The sequence below is a fragment of the Barbus barbus genome (assembly GCF_936440315.1).
Source record: "Barbus barbus genome assembly, chromosome: 19".
Classification (NCBI taxonomy): Eukaryota; Metazoa; Chordata; class Actinopteri; order Cypriniformes; family Cyprinidae; genus Barbus; species Barbus barbus.
The window spans coordinates 22,307,523-22,326,179 of record NC_136747.1 but is presented as its reverse complement, the minus strand read 5'-3'; the positions used below and the strand labels follow the sequence as shown (position 1 = coordinate 22,326,179).

Sequence of the window (18,657 nt, the reverse complement as noted above, 5' to 3'; positions counted from 1 at the left end):
TTTTTTACACGCCGTTCTAATTTAAGGTTACGCTCTTTGCTAACGAGCTATGCTAGCTTTATTAGGATCATAAACCGTGACCAGTGCGCCTCACGTACATAAATATCGTTACAGCTCAGACTGGATACACACACTAGACGAATATTTAGTTTGTCTTGCATTGGTTGGAATGTTCTTCCCAGAAATGTGACCGTATTTTCCCTTTGCTTTATTTTTGGGGACATCAGCGATTTCAAGATAAATATCCGAGCGACCATGCTGTTGCGTACGAAGGGAGGATTTTGATCGCAAATTATGTGAACGCTGTTCTGGACCGCCGCTGTTAAGGTGAGCAACTTATTTAAATTCTACATTTAGACTGAAAACGTGCTTTAAACGAGGTGCTTGGTTTACTAAGTCATCTGTCAAAACAAGTGAGGCAAATGCAGTGTTTTGATGCATGAAATGTAGCGCAAGAGCGTTGTTTGTTGTCGCTAGTACGTAATGCCGTTTAGGAAATGTTGCGGTTTTGGCCACGTGTTCATTTGATAGAAACGAGCCTTTAGTAGCACCTGCGAGATCATCATCCTCAGTTAACCTCGCTCACAATAGGGTTCGCTGTCCGTGCAAATTGCGCGCGCCTTTGCTTGGTTATGTTTTTTCTCATTGGAGTAGAGGTCTTGAAAAGTGTAGAAAGTGAGCCTTTGAGCCACCTTTGACCTCTGACACCGCTGTCAAGGAAAGCAGAACTAAACTTCCCGCTGGCTGAGGGCTGTTTGAGTGGATAGACGTGATTTCAGGCATTTAGTTTGTGGTCGGAAAAGATCCAACCAAGACGCATTGTGTTTGAAATATGAGTGCAGATTAATAGCAGATCCTTAGCTTGTGTTAGACTGTTTAGTTTCGTTTTGTGGTCCTTTCTGATGGCATCTCATACGAAGTTGCGAGCTGGATGTTGTAGTAGATAAATTAATAGTTGGGAGATGTATGCACTCGTTGCCTGGCTTACAAGTGGGACATTTAATATATGAATGGCATTTTAGGTAAAAAAAAAAAAAAGGTCTAGACATCATTGTTTTGACAACTGATGGATGAACCATTGATTGAACCATGAGCTGTTTTTGTTCTGTTTTAATAATCTCTCAGTGTACAATATGGAAGAAAATAATCTCTACTTAGATTTCATTGCAACTTTAATATGATGTGATCTTGTAGCTTAAATGCTGGTTTTGAAGAAGCATAGATCAACTATAACTGCATCCAAAAGGAAGAGTGAAAAAAGAGAGGAGATGCTATTTGTCTGCTGTAAATCCTCTACACCATATTTCTTAATAGTTTTTAGATGTAGTTTGCCAGTGCTTTTTCTCCTTGCCATCTAGTTACCCTCAGGCTCACTAAATCTAAACTACAACTCAACTCTCACTGCCTCCCAATATGTCCTGCAGTGTTTTGGCTGGCTGGAGGTTGTGGCTTTCAGTGCTCATAGAAGAAACGCGGGCACGTAATTTCATCGCAGAAGAAAGACTGTCTAAATACACAGAGTTAGTATATTATGTATCTGTGCTGCCAAAACAAGCATAGATTAAAGAGTTGTGAATGACAGGTGCTGAAGAAGCACTGACTTGAGTTTCATTTTTGTTTGTTGGTAAATTTACTTTGACTTTACACTAAGAAACTTTGCTTTATCTGGTCACACTTGTGTAGTGTTTGTAAATGTATAGAAATAAATGAAAAGTAATAGTTTGCATTGTATACTATAGCAATCAATTATAGTAACATGTAATATTTGTGTCATGACCAATGTAAAATAAAATCATTTTTTGTTGGTTTTTGTTTTTGTTCCTGTATCTCAACTGGTAGAGTATGATGCTTGCAACGCCAAGAGCATGGGTTCGATTCCCATTGCTTCAGATGCATAAATGTAAGCCTAAAAGTGTTGGATTGATGCAAACGACCGCATGCTGCAATTCATTGTCCAGCTTTCCCTCAAGTCTTTTCTCTCAGCCATTTTACAATACAAGGTAGCATTTATTTTTGGCATCTTCTCTGCAAAGAGAGGAGGGAAGAGAGAGTGAATAAAACAGAAACGAGAAGCTGAGTACGACCCAGAGCGCTGAGGAAATAGGGGAATGATTGTCACTAAGGGAGGGACGGACCAGGGAAAAAAGACGGAGGGAGGGAGCGCTGGGGAAATGTGTTTTCGATTAGCAGGAGCACAACGACTCTAGTTTGACCGCTGTACTGTTAGATTTCCAAGTGAGAGTTAGAGGGAGACTGAATGAGTGAGAGGACGAAGAGAGTGACAGAACGGGGTGAAAGGGTAGGCCGGGCAGAGAACAAGAGAGGTGTGATTTTTGGATGGCCGTGTGTGAAACGGGAAAGGGCGAATGGCAGAGAAAGGGCGTGTTTAAGTGAAATGGGGTGAGTAATTATAGTAAACAGTGAGAAGTCTGAGTAGAGACAAGGAAGGCAGGACTCCAAGTTCTGGAGCGTGGTTTATAGTTGTGGTGATTTCACAGAAAACGACTTTCTCAATATAAAAGACCACCACTAATGAAACAACACTCCGTAAAATGGCTCTTGGAGCTTTTTCTCGTGCCGAGCACTAAACGGCCGTAAACGTTCGTGTAGCGTTCCAATGACCTAGGCGTTCTTAATAGACTTGTGTAATCTTTAAACCTTCGCTCTCAGCGGGGCATAAAGAAACTGTCTGCTTCTGTTGCTTTATCCTCTCTTTTTTTTCTTTTCTTTCCTGGTCTTTCATTCACTCTGCGCTTTTCTGATTGGCAGTCATAAAAGGGCTTGATAAGGTGACTGGATCCTCTGTCTCCCAGAGGACCCTTTTTGTTGAGGTCACTGCTCGGACACGCCTCTCAATGACTTGACCCTCAGAAAGCACCTGTGGTCGGTGCAGTACTAAATTACTCAGTGGCCTTTTGTTTTGGAGGTGTGTAAGTGGCATAAGGTTACTTTTGTCAAGCCCCTGGTATTTTTTTTAATTTTATTTGCGTTCATAAAAATGTATGTTCTCTGTCTTTTATAATCCAGGTCAATTTATTAGACTATTGTTAAAAAAAAAAAACATGAATTGTTTTGTTAACTTTACTGCTACAAGAATATAGGAAGAATTAATATTCCAAAATCATCTCATGTCCTTGTGACTTATTTATTTTCTGTGGCATACAAGGTGATGTTTTGCAAAAAGCTCTTGATCATTATGGGACTGGACTCCAAAAAAGCACTGTAAAAGTGGTTGATACACCACTATGAAATGAAACATTCCGTGTTTACATGTACAACAAATTGCTGATAACTATCAAAAATCAGTGTTATCAAACATAGCTAACACAAGAAAACCTTATCTCCAGTTTTGATGAAAAGGTAAACAGATACATTAGCACGTTGAATTAGTCTACTGGTTAAAATGCTGAGCCAAATAAAACAAATAGGCAAAAATCAAAAGTCTGTTGTTTATGACTTATCTGGTAAAATGTGTTTACATGATCTTACATGTTTTTTTTAAAGCATTACTGTAAAATTGTGCATGTGATCATATTTGTTTATCAGAACAACAAAAAAAAAAAGAGAGAGAGAAAAAGTCAGCAAAAGCCTCTTTGATTCTTTATTTCTGGCTTCTTAGTGTATCATTCAGAAAAATCCATAATCAAAAGTCTCAGTATAGCTTGGATATTAGTGACTAGCCTTTCTGTGTCCTTAGTTGGATCATTCAAAGTCATATTTGCGGTGGTGATCCATGTTTGTCAAGCCATTCTGTGTTAATAATTAAATTAAAGGTTAAGGCTGTCTCAGAAGTGTGGCTAATTTGTCTTTTGGTCGTAACACCCCCTCTCTTGTTTTTATCTCCTCAGTTTGAAGGTGAGAGGGCTGGGCACTTGGGAAGGGACGACATTGCTTCAACCCAACAAGGATTTTTTTTTCCAACCTCTGCTTTCCCCCCTTCCCCTTCCCCTCCATTCCACTTCCTTCTTCCTACCTGACATCTGCACAGTTCTCCAGTACCTGCCTATACCTGTGAGTGAGAACATCCTGTCCCACTCAAGCCCCCCTTGTTCCCCAAATCACCAATGGATCAGAGGACACAGGGGGGGCCCTCTACGCCACCCCCGCTCCCTGCCAACGCCCCTCCAGCAGAATGCGAGAAAGAGGGTGTAGGAGGAAAGAAGGACGATGAAGAGGAAAAGAAAAAGCGAGAGAAACCAAGAGATGGGGCACAAAGTGAAACTTGTGGTGCTGAAAGTGGGAATAGTGACCAGCAGCAGCAACAGCAGCAACCCACACAGTTCTCGGTCAAAGAAACCAGTTACTCTGAGGGCAATGTCAAGCTCAAGATAGGCCTACAGGCCAAGCGCATGAAGAAGCCTCCTAAGATACTGGAGAACTATGTCTGTCGTCCAGCCTTCCGAGCCACTGTAAGGCATAGTGGAGGACGAGGTGGAGGGCGTGTTAATCGTGGGGCTGGAGCCAATGATGGGAGCAACCACACTTCTAGCCCAAGTCTTAGAAAAGAAGGAGAGAAAAGCCCCTCTGTCAGCCGAGGAGCACCTCTATCATCTAGCGCTCCTGCTGCTGCATCTCCCTCACTTTCTCTTCCTCCTCCCGTTTCCACCAGCTCAGTCACTCCTGTGAATGGAAGTGCTCCAGCAAAAAGGGTAAGACTGTTTAACTTCTCACACAGCATTTCTTAGATGTCTAAGACATTGTAAATATAGAAAGAGAATAGCTGAAATTACATAACATGCAAACCAACAGTGACACGATTGAAAGGTCTAGGCAAACTCAAATGACCCTCTTATTCCACTTTCCTTTCACAAAGCTAATGTGGTTTCATCAGATAAACAAGCTTTGCAAATCTTGCCACATTTTCTTTCTCACTCTTCCTCTCTTTTGGTCATGTAAACACTTAAACACACATTTTCTTTCATTCTTTAATTTCTTTGTGTTGTAACTATGCTTTTCTGTCTGATCCAGGGCACTCTGCTGTTCAGTCTTTTTTTTTTTTTTTTTTTTTTTTTCTCCATCTTTCTTTGCCTTGATTTTATGCCATAAGATCTTGTAACCCTATTTCTTCTTGTAACTCTTCCCCTCCTCTGTTTCACACACATCTTTCTTTTCTCCTCCCATCTCCCTCTAAAGTCCTTCTGCTGTTTTATTGTTTCAGAGGGGAAAAAAAAAAAGTAATAATGTTCCAAAATTCAATCAATAAACAGTGGTATAAACCTAAAATAAGATAAGCCTGTTTTGGTAATAACTAGGTGAAATCCAGCACAGTTTTGTCACTTTTTGTCATTATTTCAATGCATCATTATTTATTTGTGTTCCATGATTTTTCATACTACACTGAATTAAATGTATGTAAAATTATTTTTGTTGTTTTCTTCTATTTATATGCATAGGCTCCTCCAAAACTTGCCTGTAAGTCTGAGGGAAAGGCTGATGTAAAATCAGTTGCTTCTTCAGAGAGACCCCTTAATCTTCATCGCCCCATGACAGAAAGCAAATCACCCTCTTCTGGAAAGAAAAATCATGTTCCACAAACCAACTCTGCTCCTGCCCCATCGCCACTGACAATGCCCCCAGCCACCACATCGCAACAGGACCCCAAAACAGATGGTATCTTAAAAACTCCTCAGTACAATTTTCCTGAGGGGCAGAAGGAACAAGAAAGGGGCATTTCTGCCTGGGGTACTCCTACAGTAACTGAGAAGCTTGCTCAGCTCATAGCTACATGCCCGCCTTCAAAGTGCCCTAAGCCAAAAGCCCGGAAGGTGTCACCAGCTCCAGCACACAGTAGCTCGCCTCCCTTAATTTCTAATCTGCAGCGCCCTGAACGGGCTATGGCCAATAGGAACACCTATTCAAGGGCGATGCACCTTGCCCCACCACCACCAGTTTCACGGCCCCCAGGTCGCCCTTATGGGTCCAAAAATAAGGACAGTATCCTGGAGAAATTTTCTGGCACCTCTAGAAAAGACGAATCAGATGGACTTTCAAAAGGGGTCACTTGTAGCAACAGCAGCACAACCACCACCACTAGTACTGCACTGTCTCAAAACAGTAGTCGCTTGACGACGACATCCACAAGTGATAGCACTGAAAACAGTACCACCAATGGAATGAAATCTCAGTCTCGTCTTGGGCATTGCCCATCTCATTCTTCCTCCACGGCTTCTCGTTCATCACCACCATCTTCCTCTTCTTCATCCTCCTCCTTAGAAAGAATAGGATGTACAGGCTGTCACATGGGTTTGCCAGGCTCACTAGCCTCACGGCCTAGAGCAAGCCCCTCCCGAATAGAGGACTTTACTGAGAAAGACAAAGAGCGTGACCAAGACAAAGACACGGACAGTCCCAGAGATTTAAGTAAGGGCTCCACTCCAGCCATGCCATGGAAGCAAGATGCTAAAGAAAGGTGTTCTTTGTCAGCTCCTCAAAGTGAGCGGGGTAAGAGCTCAAGCCCAGTCAAACGTAGTCCCAATCAGGAAAGTTGTGTTAGTGGGGTACCAAGTCCTGCTGAGTCCACCAAATGCACTATTTCACCTTCATACCCTTCTGGTACCAGCAGGAGCCCACCACCACTATGCGACGACACTGGGGCTCTATCTCCTGCATCACTAACTGAGCAGGATTCAAAGCCTCTTAAGAAGCGGCGAGGACGACGGCCTCGCTGGACGAAGGCAGTGAGTCGCACCCACAAGACTTTACATGAGGCTGCTTCTAACCATCAGAAATCAATGCCATCAGGGCTTTCGTCCTCATCCCCTACACGGCAACCTGTGGAACGGACTCACACTGGTAATCGCATGTCCCCTGTTGCTTCAGAATTTTTTGACTCTTCACCCAAGAAGAGGGGACGGCCCAAGTCCAAAATGCCTCGATTAGATGCACCAGTGCGTGGTCGAACCCCAAACAAACTGGTACCCTCAAAAGTCTACTCCAGTCTGCTCAAATCTAAGGAAGAGCAGGATCCCCCAGTTTTGCACCCTGAAGTGGACTTTAATCCACCTAAACCCATGCAAAGAAAGCGAGGGCGACCCAAGCGCTCGCCACCAAACCTTCCACAAGAAACCCAGCCCCCAACACTTGCACCTGAGTCAGGGGATACTTCAATAGGTGAAAAACCTTTTCGTAATAAGGGCAACGGGCAGCTCATTATGAAGACGATTATAGGCAAAATTAATAAAATGAAGACGGTAAAACGTAAGAGGCTCCTGAGCCAGATACTGCTTGGGCCGAAACCAGGGACTGAGCAGGAAAGCTCCAGAAGCAGCGGAGCGCCAGGGGCTGGGGCTGCTACAAAACCACAGTCTTTATCATCGCTTGCTGCTACATTTGGGGGCAAATTAGGACCCCAGATCAACGTTAGCAAAAAAGGGACAATATATATGGGTAAAAGGAGGGGTCGTAAGCCAAAAACATCAGCTAATCCCTCCCTAGGTGCCCCCACGCCCCCTCCTGAACCTTTCTTATCACCAAACACTTCATCCCCACACCATCATCACCAGTCACAGGCCTTACAAAACCAGCAACACCAGTTGCCTCCATCTGAGGTGTTCCCTTCCCCATCACTCTCGCAGTCAAGTGGAGGCCAGAGTCCCATTAGTGATGCTAGCTTTGTTGAGCCTGGCTCAGTGCATTTCTCATCCCACCCACACTGCAGCCATTCCCATCAGGGCCACCACACATTCTCCTTTCCCCCTCCTACTTTTTCAGCCCCCTCTGCTCGCACTGTAGCAGGCTCCTCGTCATCCTCAGCAAACCCATCTCAAAAGAAATCTTCTTGCCGGGGTTACCACCATCACCACCACCACTACCGGCAGCACTATCATTATCGAAAGTTTTCTCCTCCAAGACCACTTTTGCCCACGTCTCCTGCTCCTCTTAGTGAGCTGAAGGAGGCCACACCTTCCCCAGTCAGTGAATCCCACAGCGAAGAGACGGTACCCAGTGACAGTGGCATTGGGACAGACAACAACAGCACCTCAGACCGTGGGGAAAAGGCTGGTAGTGCAAGTGGCTTAGCTGGTGTAGGGGTCTCGCAGGGTATGGCAAGTGGACTCTTAATGCCAGGTGTCATAGGTCCAGCCATGGGAGCTGGAATGGGGCTTTCTTCAAGAGGTAGAAGGAGGCACTCATCTTCAGTTAACTTGGAGCGTCCCTCACCTACACCCTCTCCACTTGGAGCGAGGGCATCACCTGATACAAGAAGGCCACACCCAGCTGCCCCATCTCCTGCTTTGGTTGGACATAAAGAGAAGCACAAGCATAAGTGCAAACGACGTGGACATGGCTGCCCTAGCTATGACAAACTAAAAAGGCAAAAGCGCAAACGCAAGAAGAAGTACCTGCAGCTGCGGTCACGTCGGCAAGACCCAGACTTTTTGGCTGATTTGGATGAGATTTGTGTGCAGCTCAGTGAAATACGAATTGGTCATCGCACACCTACACTTCGTTTGGGTAGCAGTTTGGGTCTGGGTGCTGGGACAGCAGGCCCGGGCCGCGGGTCTGCCTTGGGAAGTGCCAGAGCCAGCAGCAGCCTTGGAGGTGGAACCAATCCACCACCACATCACTATCTACATAGAGACCTCTTGCCCACAATCTTCAGGATCAATTTTAGTGGATATTATTCACCCCACCCAGCTTACCCATGTGATTCACTTCATTATGTCCGTAAGCCAGATCTTAAAAAGAAAAGAGGGCGACCACCTAAGCTCAGAGAATCTATATCAGAAGTACCTTTTGTACCTGGGTTAGGTTTTCCCCTCTCCAGTGGAGGTTTCTATCACCCTTCTTATAGTGTACCATACTCTTCTGCCCCATTGGGACTTGGCTACTATCGTGGTTATACCCCAGCAAGTGCCCTGTACCCCCACCCCCCCCATCACCAGGCTCCCCACTCTGGCCCATCCCACCACGTTCATCCCCCTTCTTTTCCTCCACCTCCACCCCCTTCATATGTCCATCATCATCACCCCTCTCACTTGCTTCTTAACCCCTCCAAATTTCACAAGAAGAAACATAAGCTGCTTAGGCAGGAGTATCTAGGTGGTGGTCGTTCATCAGTACTCTATCCTGCAATGTCGTCCGAGCTGTCATTTGGCTGGCACCACAAACACAAGCATAGGCACAAGCACCGTGATCGCTGTGGGGAAGAGGAGGCTGATGATGTTGGTGGAGTTGTAGGTAGCATTGGAGGCAGAAGTGGAGGAGGTGAGGGGTTGGGGGTCGGAAGAGGTGAGCGAGGGAGTGTAGAGTCCCTGCAGCGTTGCAGGTTCGGCCGAGATGGCTCTGCTGACTCCAGTGCTAACAAACAGGCAACTTCTGCCAACTCCCCTTCCTCTTCCTCCTCATCTTCTGCAGAACGGTACAAGCGAAAAGAAGCTTCTATGTCTTGTCTTGGGCCTTCGCGACTGTCTTTGGGCAGCGTGAGCCGGGGGCATCATCCTGTTGACTCCTGGTTCAGGATGGGAAGTTCTGATACAGATTACTCCAAACTTTCTAGAAACCAGTCCCTTTCTGGGTCTGGTGCATTCTCTGAAGGACATGTGCAAAATACAGTGGAGTGCTCAGAGAGTGATGAAGAAGATGCTGCCTCCCCTATTGAGGAGGCAGAGACCACCCACCACACCAACTTGTTCACATCTGCGCTATCTCGAACCTCCCTTAAAGGGAGTCGCAGCAGAAAAGGTGGAACATCAGAGAGCCCTAGTCTTTCACGGTTGGATCGGACAGTGAGAAGGGATCGTTCCACATCTGCAGAAAGAAGAGAGATGGGTAAGTGAGAAATCTTACAAACTAATGCTGATATTGGCTACAGGACTTGCGGTACTTATGTGCTGTGGTTATGGTTTACATTACAACCATGCTCAGTTCAATAATGTCCTTACATTTTTTTTTTTTTTACATGTTGTCTTAACAACTGAATGCAAATCTGGGCTTGAGCTTCCTCAGGTGACCCAAATTTAGTTTGACATTGTGAAGGTTGCGGAATTAATACAGTGAAATGTAGTCACTCTCCAAATATAGCTTTACCTCAGCGTCCTCCATAATTCTGTGCTAAAATTTTATTGGACGTCACTTGCTTCAGTGCATGCCACAAATTTATGATTCTTTTCCAGTACTTCCTGTCAGTGTTCTGAATTGATTTCAGGGCCAGGCCATCACATCAAAAACATTTAGCATGGTCTGTTTATAGCGATTGATATGACACTGGTTGAAGTTGCAGCTTGTCATTAAAGGTCCGACAGTATACTACCTAGTCTACTACCTAATGGCTAGTTCCAGCATAATTTCTTCTACACTCCAACAGCTGTGGGGTTCCAAATAGGCTAAATTTCTTCACACTCAGACATACACGCACCTGCTCAAATGTTACAGTGCTGAACCAGATGAAACGGAGAAGTTTTCATAATAGAGTAGGCTCTCAGTCATGCTGGGATGGGTGAACAGTGTGTTTGTGTATATGTGCTCGTGCATAGAGGGTCCCTAGTGAGACGGCAAAGTATAGTATGTAATCCAGGATTAGAGCTCAGGACATGAGGTCATCCAACGGTCATTGACTGTACCATTAATTCACTGTAGCAGCGAGAGCAAGAAACTGATGAGAGCGTAAAAGAGGAGGATTAAGTGCTGGAGGAAAATGGGACTGATAAAAAACAAGAATAAGACAAAGGCCATGAATATAGATGCGATTGGAAGGAAGTGTTAGTTGATGAATTGGTGCACATATGTAGTGGTGCTTGCTAAGGCAGTCATTATTATGTGATTTCAGCAAAGCGCTAACCATAAGTAAGTATTAAACTCCGACTTGTAACATGTCTTGCATGGAGGAATTGTGGAAAAAAAATACTATGAAATAGAAAGATGTGGAAGGATTGGTTTGACTGATGGAAAGATAAGATGAAGAGAACATAATAGACTAGACTGTGTTGAAAAGTGAGTTAGACTGAGAGTAAGTTAATTAAAGGGATAATAGAGGATAGAGGGAACGCAGTTAATGAGGCCCTGCACACATGAATACACGTAGCTTGCTTTTTTGAATCTGTGAGACGGTTATTTTCAGCTACATTAGAATTTGGCTATTAGGAGATGAGTATCTTTTCTACACCAACTATAATCCAATTTATCTCCACAACTCCCCATTCTGTTATTTACTTGCTAATAAATGTGCTGTATAAAAAGATGATCTAACCGTGACTTTGAGAGTTAGCTCAGTCAGTGGCAGGCTGCTATTACTTGTATTCAGTGTTGCTCAGCACCCAAAAAGTCCAGTCAGTAATACATGCTGCTAACAGTTTTTAGGTATACTCCGGCTTTTATTTGACTTGATTTAGTTTTTTGCTTTTTATTTTTATTTATTTATTTATTTATTTTTTAAGGCTTTGGATTGTGTTACACACATTACAAATGTGAGACATTGGGCAATGGGGAGACTTCTGTTAATTTGTGTTCTAATTTGTTTAATTTTTCAGCTACTCAACCCACCTTTTGTTTTAATATCACAGGAAATGTGTCTGGCACACAGAACCGAGTTGGCCAATCCATTGTTCCTGAGGTTTCTGAGGGTCCCCATCATCGACACCACCATCACCATCACCCTCCCCTATCCCTCTCACACTCTGCCTCTTGCCTTTCTCACTGCACTCTCGACCAGCCTGGAAGCGTCACAGCTCTCCGGCCCTCCAGCCGCCAGGCTAGTCCCTCCACGTGCTCCTCCCAGCCCGCATGCTGTCATGACTCTCCCCCTTTGCATCACTCCCATCAGCCCCCTCCCAAAAATAACCTGCACCATGTCAACAAGATCCTTCGTGCAAAGAAGCTCCAGAGGCAAGCACGCACAGGAAACAATGTGGTGAAAAGACGAGGTCCAGGCCGCCCCCGCAAGCACCCGCTGCCCTCGCCTCCCCCGTCGCCCCTGCCACAGACATCTGAACAGGAGAACCACCCTTTACCTGAAAGGCACCGAGGAAGTGTGCTTTGGGAGGGAGACACCGTGGTTGACGTCATTGAGTCTGTAATACAGAGACAGCGCAGAAAGGGACGCAAGAGAAAACTCTGGGAAAGGGAGACAGAAGGAGGCGATGAGGAAGAAGAGGAACCGGAGGAGGAAAGAGAGGTTGAGGAAGAAGAACGACCAGCTGCTAGAGAGGAAGATGTGATGGCAAGAGCTAGAACAGAAGGAGGGAAGGGATGGTTGACGCAGGAGGAAATGCATTGTTTTCGCAGGTATGTGGTACAAAATATGCAACTGTTCAAAATTGAGATTTTATTTGGTTTTTTTTGGAAGAAATTAATACTTTTATTCAGCAAGGATGCATTACATTGATTAAAATTGACAAAGACATTTTTTATAAAAAAGATAACAAATACATTCTGTTCTTTTGAACTTTCTATTCATCAAAGAATCTTAAAAAATGTATCACAGTTTCCAGAAAAGTTTTCAATATTGATAAGTAATTGAGAACCATTTCACCATATTAGGTTTGTTTCTGAAGTATCATGTGACACTGAAGACTGGAGTAATGGCTTTGAATTAACACGGATCAGCATGCAAGTTTGAAATAAATATGATGCGTTGCATGACATTTCCAAAACCTGTTTAAAATGAACACAAAATCAACCTATTTTCTTCCCTTAAAATATCTCTTTCTCCATATTCTGGACAAAAAAAAGCTTCTGTAAAATCTAATTAATTTTCTCTGAAATTTCCTTTTTACAATCCTCCACAATTAACTTTTTTGAACCTTTAATGCTGCTGTAATGATCAAATCAATTTAATGTTGACTTAAATGCCACAAAAGTCTTAGGCCTGGTTTCACAGACAGGGTTTAGACTAAGCCAGGATTAGTTCAATTAAGACATTTAAGTAAATTCTTTTTAACATGCCTTTGAAAAAACATTACTGGTGTGCATCTTGAGACAAAACAAAGGCACTGATATATTTTGAGATCAGTCAGTGCAAATTTCCTTCAGTTGCAAAAGCTCAGAATTACATTTTAGTAGGGTTGCAAAATTCCGGGAATTTTCAAGACTGGAAACTTTCCATGGGAATTAACAGGAATATATGGGAATTAATGGGAATAAACTGGAAATTTGCAGGAACTGGGAACTTAAATGTAGTTGAGAACAAAATCTTGCAGCATAATCTTGGTTAAAACAACCAGATTTAATTTCTACCCTACACATTGCTCAATCGCATGTACACAGCACACTGTTTACTGCAGGGCTATTGAGGGCACACCCCCTACATGCACTGTGCTTTCCTCCATAACATGCACAGATCATTATTTAAATCCTGCACACAAAATATCAAAATGTCCATCTTGGTAAGTATTCATATAAATTGCATTAATATTACAAAAAATAGTTTAAAACTTCCATGTGCTGTATGTAATATACTGTACAACTAAATTAGGCTATACCATAGTAAAAACAAATACACTGACTGAACATACATTTAGGTGAGATAATAAAACAAAAGTCTAAAAATGACCGTCCCCCACATACAATCCCTCTAGTTACCTAAGAGGGGGATTCCCCTCCATTTTCTCTGAAGCACACTTGCTGCATTTGAGCCCAAAGACTACATCTAAGTTTTGATATTCTAAATATATTTGATCTATGGGATTTAAGTTTCACTAGTAAATACCAAAAAGTGTTTATACCGTAGCTAGACAGTTTATGAGTTATGTGCTATATAGCTCAAGCTGTGATGCTCCTTCTGCTAGCAAGTTTTCTGTTATCATACAGAAGTGTACTGGTCTAAAGTTTGGACACATTGCTGTTTTTAATGTTTTTAAACATTGCATATCTTTTGTTCATCAAGCTTTCATTTATTTGATCAAAAATACAGAAAAAACAGTAATATTGTGCAGGTTTGCCGGTATTACAATTTAAAATAATGGATTTCTGTTGTAATATACTTTAAAATATAATGTATTTCTGTGATGCAAAGCTGAATTTTGAACATCATTACGCCAGTCTTCAGTGTCACATGATTCTTCAGACATCATTCTAATGTTTATTTATCAATTTTTGAAACCGTTGTGCTGCTTAATATTTTTTTTTATTATTAATACCTGTGATTCTTTTTTTTCAGGAATCTTTGAATAGAGAGTTTAAAAAAAAGAACATTTTATTTAAAATAGAAATCCTTTTTTAACAATACACTACCATTCAAAAGTTTGGGCTCAGCATCTTTTCTCTTTTTTGGAAATAAATTAATACTTTTATTCAACAAGGATGTGCTCAATTAATAAAAAGTAGTAGTAAAGACTTTTGTTAGAAAAGATTTATATTTTGAATAAACATTGTTCATAAGTTTTTATTCATCAATAAATCCTGAAAAAAGCATCACAGATTCCCCCCCAAAAATCCAAAAATGTCATTTAAAATGTGTATTAATTTGCATACATGTGAGCCTATGATCAAACAAAATGTTTATATTTATGTTTTTATATGATTCAAAGTTTTATAAATTTCTCATTAATTCCCAACAATTCCTGTAAATTCCCATGTCAAATTCCCATTCCTGTAAAGCCTTGTCTGTGAAACCGGCGGTTAATCTCATAATAAATTACTGCTTTTCTTTGCAGTGCACTGGAGGGAAAACCTGATGCCCAATCCTCCCCTGAGTGCACAGGCCCTACTTCCCTGGAACAAGCCCCAAACCCATCAGTGACCAGTCAACGGGAGAAGAGAGTTGCTAGACCACCCAAAAAGAAGTTTCAAAAGGCTGGGCTTTACTCCGATGTGTACAAGACTGAGGAGTAAGGATGAACAGACTCATCAAGCCCATTTTATTATTGAACGTTCATATACCAGGAAAATAAACTTAACCTGTCTCCATTTCCCCATCAGTCCTCGCAGTCAGCTGCTACAGCTAAAGAAGGAGAAATTAGAGTACACTCCAGGTGAACATGAGTATGGCCTTTTTCCTGCACCCATTCATGTTGGTGAGTTTTTTTTCATTTAAGCTTAGCTTGCAGTTGTTTTCTAATAGTCTGCAGATTTTGACACGCATCCCTTAATTTAGCTCTATATCTAATTGCATTTCGGTGGACAGTTTGATTTAGGATTCATTTTTCGACACAACAGTTTTAAAGAACCATTATTTCAACAAGTAAGCTTGTGGACTTGCTGTTATACAGCTTTCATTGTCATTTCTAACCAGTTCATTATGTATGGCCCCATGGGCAATCAAGCTGATTAGTTATGGTTTATGAGTTATGAGGTGATTAGTTGATTCAATATTGGTATTGTGCAGCCTCAAGTGAAAGGACAAAGAGATTGAATTAATAACTGCTATTTGTCTTCGGTGTTTGTCCAGGGAAATACTTGAGACAGAAACGCATTGATTTCCAGCTGCCTTATGACATCCTGTGGCTTTGGAAACATGATCAGGTAGCTCCTTAAAACACATCTTTCTCTGAGTTGACAGCTGCATTTGTCATTTATTGTTTTTTGCTTCAAAATCATTTTATTAATCAGTATTTTGGTCTTGGTTTCCAATAAACATCCTTAATATAAGATACATTTATTTGTAGGATAATAATATTATCTTTAATATTTTATTATTCTTTATTAAGTTTTCAGAGAATGGCTTTCATTAAGTTCATTTTTCTTCCCTCCATTGGCAAATGCTTTTTCCCTTGGTATAAGCATATATCTAACAAAATGTAGTAAGGTTTATGATCCTTTATGAAAAATATTTTGCCAAAGGGGTAATATAAATAAACTTAGTTCAGAATATATTGTCTGAAAACAAGTTTTAATATCTAAAATGATTTGAAGTAGTTTAATCCGTATACTAAAGGATACATCTTTGTTCTTTTGTAGCTCTACAAGAGACCTGATGTGCCTCTCTACAAGAAGCTCAGATCCAGTAAGGAGATATTCATTAGTTTTTGTCACTACTCATGAGCTCAACAACTCTGTAAAGCAGAACATGCTTGTTTCCATAAATATACTGATTTGACAGGACTGGGAGTTGTAGATTTTTTCCTGACTATCCTGCTCTCATTTTTATACACTTTGTGTTTTGCATGCATATGTTTGAAACTAATGCATTAATATTTTCCCTCTTAGATGTCTATGTGGATGTGAAGCCTCTTTCTGGCTATGAAGGCACTACCTGTAACTGCAGGCTGCCTGAAGAGCACAATGAGAAGGGCTGTCAGGATGACTGTCTAAACAGGTAAGAGGCTTACATCTCCTCTGCTTACCCATTAGTGCAGCTGTGGATACCATGGTTTTCTTATCTCTGTCTGCCTCAGGATGATCTTTGCTGAGTGTTCTCCAAGTGCATGTCCATGTGGTGATCAATGTGATAACCAGCGTATCCAGAAGCATGAGTGGGTGCAGTGCCTTGAGCGCTTCCGGGCTGAAGGGAAGGGCTGGGGGATTCGCACCAAGCAGCCCCTACGTTCCGGCCAATTCATCATCGAGTACTTGGGAGAGGTGGTCAGCGAACAGGAATTCAGGTTAGCCACATTTTGCCCAAGACTTGCTGAACCACAAAACCAGTCTTAAGTCCCTGGGCTTTATTTGTAGCAATAGCCAAAAATACATTGTATGGGGTCAAAATAGATTTTTATTTTTTTTATCTTTTATGCCAAGAATCATTAGGACATTGTAAAGATCATGTTCCATGAAGATATTTTGTAAATATCGTACTGTAAATATATCAAAACTAATCGGTGAAGGCAGTGCGTCACTGCATCTGCCGTTAGAAGTCCCGGTCAGGGTTCTGAGATGTGCGCATAGGACTGCGCTTGCGCACAGTTTCCAAGATGAAGGCAAGATTTTTTTCTTGAGGAGAACAGTAAAGATGATATTTTGCTGAAACCTTGGTGATTTGTAAAATGCAAGTCAGCGGTTGCCCGTCTTTAATACCCAATACCCATGGCTCCTGATGATATATTGAGGTCTTAGAAAGCAAAATGATTGGTCTGTGCAAGAAACTGAACTTATTTACAGCATTATTACTTTTTAATTAATTTAATTTTTTGCGTTTTTGACTTCATGATGATAGGACAGTTTATAGTTGACAGGAAGCGAAGTAGGAGAGAGAGGGGGGGTGAGATCGGGAAGGGCTTTTAGTGTAGTTTTACTTGATTGATTGTTTAATCTGCTGTTCTGAAGAATTTTATCATACGTTCAGCAAGTCTGTTTTGTGTTTAGGAGTCGCATGATGGAGCAGTACTTCTCCCACAGTGGCCACTACTGTCTGAACCTGGATAGCGGCATGGTCATCGACAGCTACCGCATGGGCAACGAGGCTCGCTTTGTCAACCACAGCTGCGAGCCCAACTGTGAGATGCAGAAATGGTGAGTGAAACAAAACCATTGAGTTACTCACAAAAAGTACGGTAATAAAATTCCATCAGCTTCTGAAGTTCTGAATCAGAAAGGTCATTTCTAACGATGAGTCACTGGGGACGTGGACGACCACAAGTACTGAGTGAGCAATGACTTTATCCTTTAGAAATTGCTGTGTTATGAACAAACCGTGGTCATGTTGAACAAATTAAAGGGGAAGAGGTCACTGCTGTTGAAACTGTTGTTTCCCAAATTAGCATAATTACTGAAAATCTGAAGGATTATAGATTAGCAACGAGATCATGAACTCAAGATCCAGGTCAGTGACCAACATCTGCTTGGTACCGTGACACAATTACACACACATTAGGTGTTGGTGTTCACACATAGTCCACAGGAAAATAATCTCCATCTCTTGCTCTGTCTACGTTTTTCTCTTTCACACACACATTAAAAACAGTGCTTGTAGGCTGGATGGTGGCAGATCATCCATCTTGTCACAGAAGAGCGATTATCTGTAGCTTGTGTTTTAGGGTGGGGGACACAGCTGTGCTGCCCAGTGGTTAGCTATTAGAGCACACACACACACCCACATCTGTGCCAAAATGGCCTCATTCTACCTTATTACATAATGTACAACTCAGCCTAGTTGCTCAATATCAAGTCCAGAATGCTTGAGTTAATTTGCTTTCGAGGATCGACATTCATATGCAATGAAGCTACAATATATCTGTAAGACAGACAAGGCTTTTTAACATGGTTATACTACAGTTCAACTTTTTTTTATTTTTTATTTATTTATTCAGGAAACTGATCAAAATTGACAGCAGATGTTTACATTGTTGCAAAAAATATACATTTCAAATAAAGGCTGTTCTTTTGAATTTTATATTCATTGAAGAGTCCTTAAAAAATGTATCACAGTTTCCACATAAATATTAAGCAGCACAACTGTTTTCAGTGTTGATAATAAAAATAAATGTTTCTTGAGCAAGAAAACAGGATATTAGAATGATTTCCGAAGGATCATGTGACACTGGAGTAATGATGCTGGAAATTAGGGTTTGTCACCATAGGTATAAATTATTATAATAATATTTAACAGTATTAATGCTTTCCTGTATTTTTGAGCTTTTTGAGCATGAGAGCCTTTTCAAAAACATAAAAAAAAAGCTCTGACGGCAAACTTTTAAATTTGTAAAGTGTATAATATATATATGTATGTATATATGTATATTATTGTTTCTAATGATAATAATATAAGATTTTTTATTTCTAATGTGAAAATGTGTACGATGACTGTAAAAAATGACCATGGCTTGTGCAATTAGAGCCGCAAAA

General features: G+C 41.6%; 1 protein-coding gene across 2 annotated transcripts in view; it reads left to right on the top strand.

The window, feature by feature from the left end:
• The window catches only part of LOC306884806 (histone-lysine N-methyltransferase ASH1L-like), a 31,018-nt gene that overhangs the window by 751 nt on the left and 11,610 nt on the right, over nt 1-18,657 (top strand). Inside the window, exons 2-12 of one of the 2 annotated variants that reach the window (XM_079441007.1) lie at nt 228-327; nt 3,849-4,649; nt 5,394-9,771; nt 11,502-12,222; nt 14,592-14,765; nt 14,857-14,951; nt 15,326-15,399; nt 15,835-15,880; nt 16,084-16,192; nt 16,272-16,478; nt 17,179-17,325. In XM_079441007.1, coding sequence (XP_079297133.1) covers nt 4,065-4,649; nt 5,394-9,771; nt 11,502-12,222; nt 14,592-14,765; nt 14,857-14,951; nt 15,326-15,399; nt 15,835-15,880; nt 16,084-16,192; nt 16,272-16,478; nt 17,179-17,325 — 6,536 coding nt within the window. In that variant the 5' untranslated portion in view covers nt 228-327; nt 3,849-4,064. The remainder of the gene's footprint in view (nt 1-227; nt 328-3,848; nt 4,650-5,393; nt 9,772-11,501; nt 12,223-14,591; nt 14,766-14,856; nt 14,952-15,325; nt 15,400-15,834; nt 15,881-16,083; nt 16,193-16,271; nt 16,479-17,178; nt 17,326-18,657) is intronic. The other variant, XM_079441008.1, reaches the window with a different exon arrangement.